Consider the following 13340-nt stretch of genomic DNA (forward strand, 5'->3'; position numbering starts at 1 on the left):
ATCGTTTGTCTGGAATATCGATGAGGGATGTTTATCGTGACGTAACAGTGAACGAAATTTTTCTGCTTATTCGTCAGACTTTTCGAGAGAATACGTCGTTGAATAAATTCCGCGTGGCAAGAGAAAAAGACATCCTACGGGCAAGGAATTTACAGACGCTAAGCGAAGAATAGAACGTTCGACGATTTCTCTCGTACAATGGATTTCGCGTGTCGCAGAAAATTGCACGGTTTATCTTCCTCCGTACATTCTGTCCACCCAAACGAACCCACCGGTCGATCTTCATCGAACTTTAAAAAGATATTCTCGCCACGGTGCTTTCACCGCCTCATTTGTATTTGTAGCCCACTCTCTATCTTCGATCGTGGTTTATTTCCTCTCTGACATTGTTTCGCCACAAAATACCGACTATAACGCGGCAATTTTTTTCCGGTTCCTTCGTCATCCTATTTTCGAAGCTACTTTGCCATGTTTTGAGTCGATATCAGAAAACTGGCGAACGATATTCGAAAAAGTTATAAAGTAATATCGTTGGCTTCCGACAACTAATTTCATTGCAAAGTTCTTGACTCGATGAAATCGTTAAACCTACAGAACAATGTTTAAAGTGTAAACGATACAAATTCGTAAACGTGAGTTCCGAGGATTTTCGTGTCACGGTCGAACTTCACATTCGACTCACGATCTCTTCATTGTTTACTCTCGAAAGCGGATTTTGTCGCGAGAAATCGTTTGCCCTGGTCGCATCCCGCCTCTATTCCACTGGAATATTGCTGTCCCAACTCACGATTCGGTTTGCATTTCCGTACTTCTTTCGTTGACCCCGATTCTTCGTATTCGACGTAACGCCTCTGCGCATCAAGACCAAGACACGGTCTCCGCGAACCAAACGAACGTGGAAATTGAAATCGATCGGATTTGTGTGCGAGAGTCGAACGCACGAGACCGATCAGAACCCGGCACTGGCGCCGTGGAGAAATGAATTATGGAAAGTAGACATTAAGATTCATGTTATCGCGAGAACTTGTACTCAAGCTGCACAAGGGAATTAAAGTTTGCTTCATTGTTAATCGAAGCAAGCGGATATTAAAAGTCGTGGGAAGAAAAATTGAATAGAATCTGAGACGCGTCTTTGCGAAATTACTTTTTTTACTGTATTATTAAATTACCTAATAATGTCGCCAACGCTATCTGATAAAGAGAAAATAATTTTATCAAATCTGTAGACTTTCTCACGATGAAACTCGTAAATGAAATCGATTATTCTTCGACGGAGCCTTTTCGAATACGAGCTGTAAAAATAGAAGAGTAAAATTCAGAATCAAAATTGAAACAAGCACGTATTTTGTAATAAACGTTACGGTTAATGTCGAGAAAAATATCACGAATTCCGCTCGACTACGTGTAATTGTCCTCGTGAGTGGACAGCTCGTCATCGTTATAATTGTAACCCTTCGTGGAAGCGACGCGTATATTACGATGCTGTTTCGTAGTTTCACAGGTCGATACCCTTTAACGAGCGGTTGGCGCCGTGTTTTTTTAATGAGATACGATTTTTTCCCCGACTTATCACAAGGAAAGAGGCCATAGTCGATGTAAAGAGACGCTCGACTAACCCCGTAATGATATTTGAAATTTATGCGTCGTTGCGAGCTGCTTCACCACTTATCGAGCATCGCGTCGCCTGCGTTATCGCGGCTTAACCCAAATACGCGGTAACAAGTGTCACGTGCGTTCTCCTGTGTCTACATTGGAACACAGATGCGACATATTGTTTAACAAACGTTCGTCTCTACCGCGAGCCACGTGTTTCTACCTCGTGAAACAATTTTCCTGAAGTAAGTATCGAACGTCATGGGATGGAGACTTTTGGAATTACGTGGACAAACTCGAGGGAATCGAAAGGATCTAGGCAGAGGAGAAATGGCTGGGATTCTAGCCTGCTTTTTTCCCTCTGTAATTTAATCAATGTTATTGGCAGACCTAGAATTTCGAGTGGTCGACATCAGTCGGTCGGATTTCGATTCTTGTATCTGAACGAAAGATCAGCTGGAATAAAATCGAGTCGAGGAATTCTCGAATTCTCGTTTTATGCTCTGAAACGTTTCAAAGGAAATGCTTAGTATCGGATTAAAACGAGAACAAGCAGTTCTTTCTTATTTTACTCAAACTTAAATCGGGCCGAAAATGATGGAAAGAAGACAGCGGGATTAAACAATACAGACAAAAGTTCCTTTTTAAGACAGAAAGTTGTATAAAAGAAAGAAAACTTTGTGCGGAATAATCGATGCTTTTAAATTCAGTTCAAAGAAGATTACACATGAGCGCAAGAATCTCGAGATAAATCACGAACTCGAGATAAGAGACACTTTTCTATTTCACTTAACATGAATATAAAAGTTCCTCGAGATCGTTGCGGAAGATACAAATGGAAGATTTGGCAAAACTAGGCGATGCAAGCTCACGAGAGAGCGATTCAAGCGGGCGTTCAAGCGTATTACGAGGCCAATAGTCTAGTCTAGGTATACCGATGGAGCGACAGTGGTATTAAGAGAATCTTCGCGATTAGAATGAGAACTACTGACCTCTTTGAAACTCTCGAAGATCGGGATTAGTTTATATCCAAGTGCCTGCTTTACAAATCCTCTGCTTATCTGTGCCGATGCACTTCTAGGATTTTACCAAATTAATCGGTAATCAAAGAACCAATATTCATGTTATATTTATACGTTAACCTTTAGTGTATTTTAAGGTGCTATATGTAAACGACAGAATAAAATAATAGCAAATGACAGAGTAAATGTCAGATATATATTTTTAGCAATTTTTCTATGCATCTTGTTATTAAATAGTTCTAACCTATGAGAACGAACGTAGAGAAAGATCAGTTATAAAAATGTTTGCAAACAAGTAGAGAAGTTCCGCATCACCTTCGAGCGATACGTTTCTATGCACAACTGTTTTCAATGATTAGATAATAAATTTACATCGTATCGTAATAGATTAATAAAACTATTTAGACAATATCTATATTTAAAGATAGACCAAAGGGCTAGGTACATTGTCAGTTACCGTTTGTTATTTTCCTTCCCAGAGACTATGCGTATACCATTAAATGTCAAGAGATAAAAATAGAAACTGTAGGACTCATAACGTGACGAATAAGGTCGAAGATTTCTGGTAGAATTTCCATTAGACTCGGCAGGAACATTCGTGCGATAAAAATATTATACCAAGAAGACTTCCACCTTAGTATACAAAGAGTTAATTGCGATGTCTGGCGATAGGAAGCGAGGAAAACATCAATTTGAACCAATTTCGCCAATCTCACGTATTCGTAAGTTTGTGTATTTCAATACCACGAATCAACACAGTACGAGAACCTATCAAAAGCTCATCTTCAAGGGTTACGAAGAGAAAACGAATTTCTTCTTTATGTCCCTACTTGTTCTAACAATCTTTCGTTTCTTCGAAACTGTCTTACGGGACTGGAGGGAACGTCGAATCACTCGAGGAGAAACCCTTTCTATGGGCGTTGATGGGAAAGAACAGTATTTACCATCGCGTCGAATCTCGTGACAGAATCTACGTTTCTCCTAGAATCGAGAAAACATGTCGTTTCTGCTATTTGTCAGTGCCAAGCGGGAGATGAATTTTTGGTGGTTCGATTTATCCATCGGGTTAACGCTTATAAATCGCAATGTTCTGAAAGGAACGTTCCTGCACAATGGTGCGAGCAGAGATTTCGTTTTGGAGATAATTCCTGATAAGAAATCGATCTTGATGACGTACGAGAATGTCTTTTTGAAACATTAAACTCTGTTTTGAAACGATAAAGAAGTTAGCAAAAAGGAATAAGAGGGCAGTGTATCGATGCTCGAGAAGAAGAAGAAGCGACTCATCCATCAATCAGAAGTAACATATTTATCAATCTCCCTCGAAACATATGTCACTCGTCCAAAAAGTAGTTTTAAACCATCGTCGACGTCATTAGCATCGAACTGAGATGGCTTGCTTCAGCATCGACTAACTAAACAGGCCAACGAAACTAGAGCAATTGCTTTCCATCTCGTTAGAATACTTCCAGAATATGTAAGAAGCACGCGCAGATCTGGCTACGATCCTCGATACAATCCACAGCCCGAATCTCATGACAAACGTCGCGTTGTAAATTGCCGTCGCCGCTCGTAAACGCAACGATCACCAATAAACGCAACGGGACGATGATGCTCGTACCGAGAAAGCCTCGTAATTCATCGCGAATATCCTCGCTGTCGAAGAAGCGTCTCCTCAATGGCGAAGAGGAAGTACCGTTCGTACCATTAATGTTGAGTTCGACGACGCGGGGACGAGGGACGGCGGCGGCGTCAGCGACACCAAAACATCGACCAAAACCAGAGTAACGCCCTGAACGTCCCAGTTGGACCGAGTTCAGTCAAAGGCAATAGTAAATTTCTTGCGTGTCAAGATTGTAGAGGAAGACGTCTAGAGAGAGAAAGAGAGAAGGAAGGCGTACCAAGTATGTTTAGTGCTCCCAAAATGTCTCCGCTATCGAACAAACGCACACATACATACATTCGTGTAGTCAACAGCGTGACTCACATTCACGTTTGTTTACTTACGAGCATACACCGATCGCTGTTGAGAAAATTGTGCGAGCAATGACGCGACGCGACCGCACATTTGTAAAGGTGTGGTCGACACACGCGTATCGCTCTGGCCACGTTTATATAAGTCGTGCGTGTATTTTATTCAACATCGCACGAAACAAGGCCACAGGAAAGGACGAAGAGGCTTTCTCGAAGAGAGGAGTTACTTTTGTTAAGGGACTGTAATGGTATCTATAAAGCTGAACCTCGTTGAGAAATGGGAACGATAAACGCAACAACTTTCCTTGACGCGTATTCCGGAAGACGACGTTGACTAAAATAGTAGCCATCGTACGTACGACCCGTAGTCAACAACCTCGTTGTCTTCGCGGAGAATGCTCCATTAATATCGCGGTTGTCCGGTACATTAAGGTCAACGAAAAGCAACGTGTCGTGGCTTTCGGAAGCTGGCCAACGGTTGGCAACGAACGCGCATAACTCATACACGATCTGGCCGGTTTCTCTCGAAACGTCCACCCTTCGTACGCGCACGGCAAGTGTTGATCACTGACGGCGAATGACGAGTGAATTTTGTTACCGAAGTTGACTGGATCGTGTAGAATGAAACACGAGCGACCGGTCAGGTTTCGATGCGTCGTTACGTGTACTCGAATACCGCCATATCATCGCGTCATACGGATACGTAGTACGTAGAGAGGGAGAGAGAAAGAGGGTGTGTGTACGCGCGCGGTGGAATCTAGTATTGGACGATAATCAGCCAACTATGTGTGTGGATGTAGAATGGTTGTGAGGCGGTGAATGCGTGCACGAGGAAAGTGGAGCAACGACCGGGAAGTCAGTCGGAACTAGCCGGCTCCATGCTGTCGGGTTTCGTCGTATTGCACCGATCCAGTTCAGACGAGTTGGAGTAAGGGCGGTGAGTACGACGTCGCCAATGTCGACGAGCAAGAGGGGCGCGATTCCCTTTCGGTTTTGCTAGCTTTTTCCCCATAGACACGACTTTGGCGTCCCGTCGAGTCAGAAACTCTAGGCACACGCCCCCTTCTTTCTTTATTTCTTTCTCTTTCTCCTCTCCTTTGCTCGCTCTATTTCTCGCTCTGTTTCTCCTTTACCGTCTTTCCTTATTTCGGCCCTCGACGAGCTCATTCTCTCTTCACTCTTCCACATCGCGTTACCAATATAAGAATATGTCACCGTAAGGATCGTCTCGCTTCCTCCACGAGTTACTTTCGAACGAATGCTTGAATTGAACGCCGTCGGACGTGGAATAAGCTAGCCAAGTCAGCACGAGGAAAATATCGTTCGAGGAAACGCACACCCGATGCCTTGACGGATCTTGTTATTCTTCGACCCCACGTGGTTCAACTTGTAATTTCACCGCCCTTGCTCTTCCTCTCTGTGTTTTTCCTCGCACACGCTGTGATTAATCGAACCGACCTCTCCGTATCCTCGTGAATATTCGTTTCCAGTCCTTCGCACAGAATAATTTATAGCCTTGTTATATAACGTTATGAATGATAATAAACTTTCAAAAATCATACTCTTCTACATTTCTCTAGATGCACGTTGCGCGATAATGGGTTTCCAGATAACAGCCATTTCGAATATTTTCATCAGTTTTCTTAATCAAATACTCAATTGGTTTCGTATGGTCAACGATAGTTTGTCAAAACACGTATCCACTGCAACCACAGACTAACATTCCTGAGTGTACAAAACTGCTCGAAGACGATCGTTCGAGTATCGATTATCGTGTAGCTTCACGGGAAGAGTCTTAGCTAGCCGATAAGTTGTCGCAAATTTGTTGCCATTATTCCGTAGTGTCTAATTCACGAGGTCGAGCAAGGTTGGTGAAGATATTTTCCGCCAGAGCTGCCGGGCCATTTATACCGTGTTTACGTGTGTCTGCGATCAGTAAATACCTTTATGACGGTAAATGGCGTGGGATTTTTAGACGGTCCTGTGAACGGCCAAACCTTTTTACGTTACATACAAATTTCCACTCAAGCGTTAACACACTCTAAACAAGGGATTCTATAGGCGTCGTACTCTCTTCGCTTCATATCTCGATCATTGTAAGAGGAAACGCGTTTGATTTGCAGTTTACGCTTTCCCTCGTTAATATTCATTGGATAAAACGTCGCCTCGTCGTGATGGAATCGTTTTAACTCGGATAATAAACGCGAAGTACGAGGTTCGAGAGAATCTTCTCGCGAGAAGTAGTCATCGATATAGTTACAATCAGAATGCTTATTCTTATGCTACGAATATGTTATGAATATGCATGCGGAGCGTCGCAATTTTCTTAATTAAAAGGTCACTCGCTCGACTGAGAAGCAATTTGGTATAATGGGGAGCATTTTCATTTCTTGACAAAAAGTTGGTAATGAGGCCTTACTTCTTAGAAACCTTGGATCATCAGGAATTTCTTAAGACCTTTGTGGTCGCAGCGAAAATGTTAAAGAGTTCGTAATTAGAACCATCGCCGAGAAAAGGAAGTCACCGACTTCAACGTCGTTCGGACTGAACGAAAACAAATGAGATTCGAACGATAATTACAGCTGACTGTAATTATAATCGTCAGAATTCGATGTAATCTCGACAATAAAACACGAAATATGTAGTCGTGAAAAATTTCCAGAAAGATCGTTCTTCTTTTTCCTCCTTTAATTACTCTTACTGTTTGATGGAAGTTAACCTTCTCGAGAAAAAGTTTAAAAGGTCTGAAAGTTTAGTTCACTTGGGGAAATACTTTCCAGGAACGTGTGCTAAATGAAAGATAAATCGGTCCTGGGAATTAACCTGTACAGATCGGTACGAACCCTGAAGCGGAATTGAAATTACTCGTATGATTCGACAACGGAAAGCCCTTGGTTGCTCTCATGAACCGACGCGGGGACCCTACGTCGTAAATCACACGCAGCGAGAGGAAAAACCATAGAATAGAATCCACGTGGAAGAATGGATGTTTGTCGAACCGTTCCATGGAACGTTCCCTTTCGAAACTTCTTTCTAAAGTACAGCCGTCTTCGAACTATCTTAACGCTCGACCCGCCATTTACTCTTCTTGAAATACAATTTCAACGACTTCCAGCACTTTATTCTTCCCTACGTTTCGGACGATTTGATATACCAAATTCGAATCTGGAAAAATTCGAGAATTCATTTGACGCGTCACGCGAAAATATTCTCGAGTTTTCTCCGAGCGTAAAGGCAAACTTTTTCATCTTGTAGTTACAAAAACGAGAGTATGATAAAAAAAAAACTCTTCAAGTCCAGAGAAAAATAGTATTCGCTACGCGTAGGAAAAAGTCCTTAAAAAAATACAAGTTGGAAGATTATCATTTGGAAGATTTTAGTAGAAGGTTCAAGAGAAAATATAAGTAAAATATAGTTAGAACATCGGCAGAAATTTCTGAAAGAATTCGAGAAACGAAACATTCTTCGTAACTTTGAAAATATTAACTTTTTAATTAATATGCGTTATGAATTTTCTTCCTCCGTTTGATAAATCTATCTGTCTATCTATCTTTCAAATTCTCAGCTCATTTATCTCACTGTCATATATAATGTTTGAAACTAAATCTACCCATATAGGGAGAAAATCCGTGTTCTAACGAGGAAAGTCAATCCGACGCAGAGATACACATGTAGTCGAGGGGTTATCCGCGTTGCAAGTCGGATTCAACGTAAAGTCAACGTTAAATCGACACGACGTTTTTTATCGGAAAACAGTCAAGTGACTTTTTCAGCGACCCGTTAACGCTGGCATTAACGCAGTCATTGAATTTAATTAATGTCACAGCAGCGACGCGTCGTGCCATGACGACGCATGTCAATTTGATCGTTGCACGCCGCCCAAATCCTCCGCTTTTTGTTCCTACCTGTGGCCCTCTCCCCTCTTTTACTCGATTCTGTACTAAAATGTATCACGAAGGTCGACGAAACAACGGCGTTTAAGGTCTGTTCCGCTTATCCGCCATCATCGACTCGTTGGACAAATATATTTGCTCGGACGTGTTTGTCGAAAAAAACACGGAGTTAGAGTGTCAGATAAAAGGAGAAATGCGTCCGTCAAATTGGAAATAAATCGTTGAGGACTTTATCGCGACGTGGTATGCCACTTGATAAACCGACACATCTACCCGCATCATTTTTCTAGTTAATCTGAATATCGATCCGAAACGTATTACCCGCTTCCGCATAATTATAGATTTTCGAACGATACCCGCACCGAATTGCGTCGTCGTTTCGATCGTCACTGTATTTCATCGATAAATTAAAATCGGGTCTCGTGCAAACTGGCTCGGGACTCCTACCATGCTCTTTCCGTGCATCTAAGGCGAGGATTATGGTTGCAAATGGAAGAAAACAGAAGTCTAAGAGATACGAGAGCCTGAATCTACTTAGCTCGGATTATTTCGAAAAGCCGGGGATTTCGAGATGCATTTGATTACGCGAACAACGACGTAACGCTATCAGTCCGGATACTTCACGTTCGCGTGACTTATTTCTACTTTCTGTTCGTTCAATTTCCCAGCTGTACGAAAGGATTCGTTCGTCTCCGGAAGGACAGTTACAATCCTATCGAAAAACAGTATTTTAATTCCACGACGAGGACGTTGGATTCGAGTAAGAATGTCGAGGGGTGAAATATTCGGCCAAACGGAAATGAAACGGTTTTAAGTATCGTTTATCATGCGCGTTTCGTGCTAACGTTCTAAAGATTCGTAGAACCATAACTGCTACCTTCCCTCGAGAGGGATATCGTTTCTCTACAGTTAAACAACAAATCGCAACGCGTATATTTGCGTTACCGATAGCCGCGGTTCTTAATTAATTAAACAGATTTTGACGCGACAGGTCGCTTCCTACAAAACGAAACTATACCGATCGACTTCGAACGCACTGCGATATGCCAGATTTGGAAATGTTTCGTATCGATGGAAATAAATTCTCGTGCAACCAGATTAAAAGTTAAACCGGCGGATCGATGGTTTACGAGGGTAATATCGCTGGAAATTGTTGATCAATACTAAGCGTCGATATCGGCTGGTCGAAGCTTTATGAAGCAATAAGCGCGAAGATTAAAACGTGCGCGGAGCACTGGCCGAATCTCCTTTAACTCTTATCAATTCTATTCTTTTTCACTTTCGAAGTAATTGACGTTAAAAGTAGATTCTCGATAAAAGTTTCAATTACCTTTTTGTTATATTTTACGAGTTTATAAAAACTGAAGTATACGCTCCGCAAGATAGATTGCGATAGTATTTAGAAAAGAGCTGTCAGAAATTAACGCGCCAAGAATTTTAACAAGTGGCTACTTTTAAGCGTAATTTATAATGGCTGCAGGAAAACAGGATGCACGGCATTTGCAAACAAAGCAGTGTGATCCTGTAGTGCGCCGTGAAATCCCTCCACCGTCCGTTTTTCTCGAGCTTGACTTTTCTTTAAAACACGTCGGGTTCATTACTCATCTTTATCTATAGCCACACCACGGCAATAGCCCATTACAATTTTTAACGAAACAACAAAGCCATTCCCTGTATGAAACAACGTGGCACGTTAGAGGGATGTTAAAATACTTTCTCGCCGTAAAATGCCCGATAAAAATATTATTTTCTTCGTGGTAGCCAAAATCCCTATGTTTTCATGTCTTTAATACATTAACTGGAAACATATGAAATGTCTTCTTTATCTAGATTACGTTAAGAATTGTATATCATTGTATATCATTTATACATTTATGTATTTATACGATAGACTGTGATAATTTGTCTGCGATATAATCTACCGAATAAAATTAAGCGTTAATTTATACTCTTGCGTATTTTTACTCGAAATACTGCCAGAAGCTTTATGATATTCTCTCTGCAATAACATAATGGATACGTACAAAATTTAATTCATTTTCCTTTACGAATATAAATTTAATTACTTCGTGGCCAAAGTCGTAGATAATATTAATATTGTATTTGAAGGAATTACTACTAACGAACATACTGTTCGTTTTCCAGACGCTGAGTCCTAAATTTCCAACATAGTTTTTTATTTCCTCTTAGCAATATTAATTTTCACAATAAACAGATATATAGATTTTACAATATCTAACACAATAATATTTTTCTACGATAGTATTAAAAACATAGTATTAAAAACATTATACACATCTCGATGGCACATATGTGTCAATTACAGCAACACAGTATTTTCATTGGTAAACTCGTTCCGATGAAAAACATATTCATCATAATAGAATAATACGAACATTTGATATATTACGACCTAATACAATATCACGCTGATAATACGCCTGGTGTTGCACCGAACTCGAAAAGTACAATCAAAACAATTGGAGACGATATCAGCGAGGTTTTCACGTGGTTGCCTGGCAATTATCGTAACAGTCTATCGATCTACGAAGTCTTGTCCCCGTGCAAATACATACACAACAGGCACGTTATGTCGTGAAACACGCGTATCATTTATCCAGATGGGAAATTGCGTTACGCGACTGTGAACGTAAATAGTGGCAAGTTCACGTGTTTATTCACAGGGAATAAAGAATCGGTTGGACAAGATCAGAAAATGTCACCTACGCCGAGGAACAAAAGGTCACTTGTGGATGCCTTTCAGACTTTTTTTTTTTAAATAATGGAACGATTTCACGCGAATGAAATCCAAAGTTAAACGCGCATTTAACGCCGTTACGTTCTTTCAACCCAATTGCATCCTTCCAACGGTAAAGAAATATCTCCAGTTCGAGCAAAATATACAAGAATTGTTACTGGCATGCGTAATCTCTTGTTCCAATTTTACGTTAAACGACTTTTTAAAAGATTAAAAGTCTTTTCGCTTGTAAAATAAATAGAGATTAACAGGTCACAGCAGAGTTAAGAAAATTTACAATCTACGTTTCGGATTGGAACCAATCGCGATATAAGTGGAAAAATTGGACAACCGCTAACGAATGTTCTTTCATTTCACGATATCCGTTCCCACCGAACTTCGTAGTTCGTTAAATATGGAAATAAGAAAGTTTCCGAAAGAATTTCAAATTACGCGCTTCCTTCTGGGGAGGAGAATTCTCAATGCAAAAACAATCGAGAAAAAAGAAGAAAGATTCGCGAGAAAGTTGTTAAATAAAGTACCATGGGGTAAGAAAGTAGCGTCGAATGCGGCGAACAACTTAAGACGACATCTACGGGTATAAATTCCGCGTATTCATAATTTCCATTAGAAAGTGCCTTGAACGAACGTTACGTATAAGCTGCGGGAGAATCAAGGCGAATAATTTTCTTGGCTGGTTGCGAATTAATAAGCCCACCATAAACCTATGTCCTAAAAGGATCTTCGTGTCTTAATGCCGGCTTATCACGCGCATAAAGGGTGAATCAGCTGAAACTAATCGTATTTAGTTACCGATCCACTCGGACGGAAATTATCCTAGCGGAATCGACGTTCAGATCCAACGCTATCTCTCGAAACCTGTTAACAGACGAGCACCCTTGCCCAATAAAGGCGTGAAGGCTTCCTTCGAGCCGCTTAAAATTCGTTCCTTTCCTTAAATTTCTCATTTAAACCAACGTAACTCGTCCTTCTTTAATTTCCTGGGAAGATTCTCCTGGAAATTACGGTTATGGAAATCGAAAGAAGTTAGCGGATTTCCAGTAATGAATTGGTTCGTGCGGGTTTCCTCAATCGGGATTGTCGTAGCACGATTAAAGTCGCCAGCTCGATCGATACGATATTTGATACGTGTGACTCGCCCCACTTTATCAGAAGAGACGCGAACATCTATCTGCCTATCGTAGGTGGATCAATCGGTCGCGGTTGCTCCTATAGACTAGCTTTGTGCCAGCTGTTCGAAACTTTTAACCACATGCATACGCCGTGGAACGTAGAGAGAGTGTCGCCCAACGTTAACTGTCTCCAGCGCTCATAAATTATGTAAACTAATTTTGAAAGTCACCGACGAAAGATAAAGGCAAATTATGGAATTAAATTTAACGCCGACGTTATACGCGTCGGAGGCGTTTAAAGAGATTTCTTGGAGAGCAACTCCGTTGATACACAATGCAAAAGAGATGATCTGTAACGTAATAACGAACGGTATATCGGCCTCTCTCTTGCGACTTTCGCGTTCGTCGTTCCATGAGAGAACTATAATTTTGCGTGAATGATACGACGCTGGACGCGACAGACCTTGGACTTCTTTGAACGCCGCGTGACTTTCCTATCGATCGGCGCAATATTTTGTTTGTAATTCCTGGAAATCATAAGCAAGTGATTAGCCTACGAGAATTAGCCTTTATCAAATCTTTTCTTCTTCGTACATCGAACGTTTTCATGATGTCTGTTTTATAGGCATACCTCTGCACAAATGATGAAAGGTCGGCATCAATTTCGTCGTCGCTTCAGTCTACAACCGTCATCGTTGAAAGAGGGCCAAGAAGATGGAACGACGAAAAACATTAGGTAAGGAGATTTATACTTTTCAAGCGTCTCGAAATCTGTCTTATTCGCGCTCGAAAATCCTTCGTCTCGACAAGAAAAGGAGAATCTTCCTTTTCTTGCCCCTAAGGTACTTCTATCCGTATTCTTCGTGCTCCTCTGTTTCCTCTTGTTTCACAGAGAACGAAGCTACGCTGCTTTTACAAGCGTCGACTGATTTCCTTCCTGCATTCGCGGAATATACTATCGCCGCTAATACGAAACAAACGAAAGAAT

General features: G+C 41.2%; 1 protein-coding gene across 2 annotated transcripts in view; it reads left to right on the plus strand.

Moving 5' to 3' along the window:
• The window catches only part of LOC117205987 (ras-related protein Rap-2a), a 28868-nt gene that overhangs the window by 11635 nt on the left and 3893 nt on the right, over window positions 1-13340 (plus strand). Inside the window, exons 1-2 of one of the 2 annotated variants that reach the window (XM_033444885.1) lie at window positions 5299-5526; window positions 12978-13088. In XM_033444885.1, coding sequence (XP_033300776.1) covers window positions 12994-13088 — 95 coding nt within the window. In that variant the 5' untranslated portion in view covers window positions 5299-5526; window positions 12978-12993. Of the gene's footprint in view, window positions 1-5298; window positions 5527-12977; window positions 13089-13340 lie in introns of those variants that run through there. The other variant, XM_033444883.1, reaches the window with a different exon arrangement.

The sequence above is a fragment of the Bombus bifarius genome, unplaced genomic scaffold, assembly GCF_011952205.1.
Source record: "Bombus bifarius isolate JDL3187 unplaced genomic scaffold, Bbif_JDL3187 scf7180000007996, whole genome shotgun sequence".
NCBI lineage: Eukaryota > Metazoa > Arthropoda > Insecta > Hymenoptera > Apidae > Bombus > Bombus bifarius.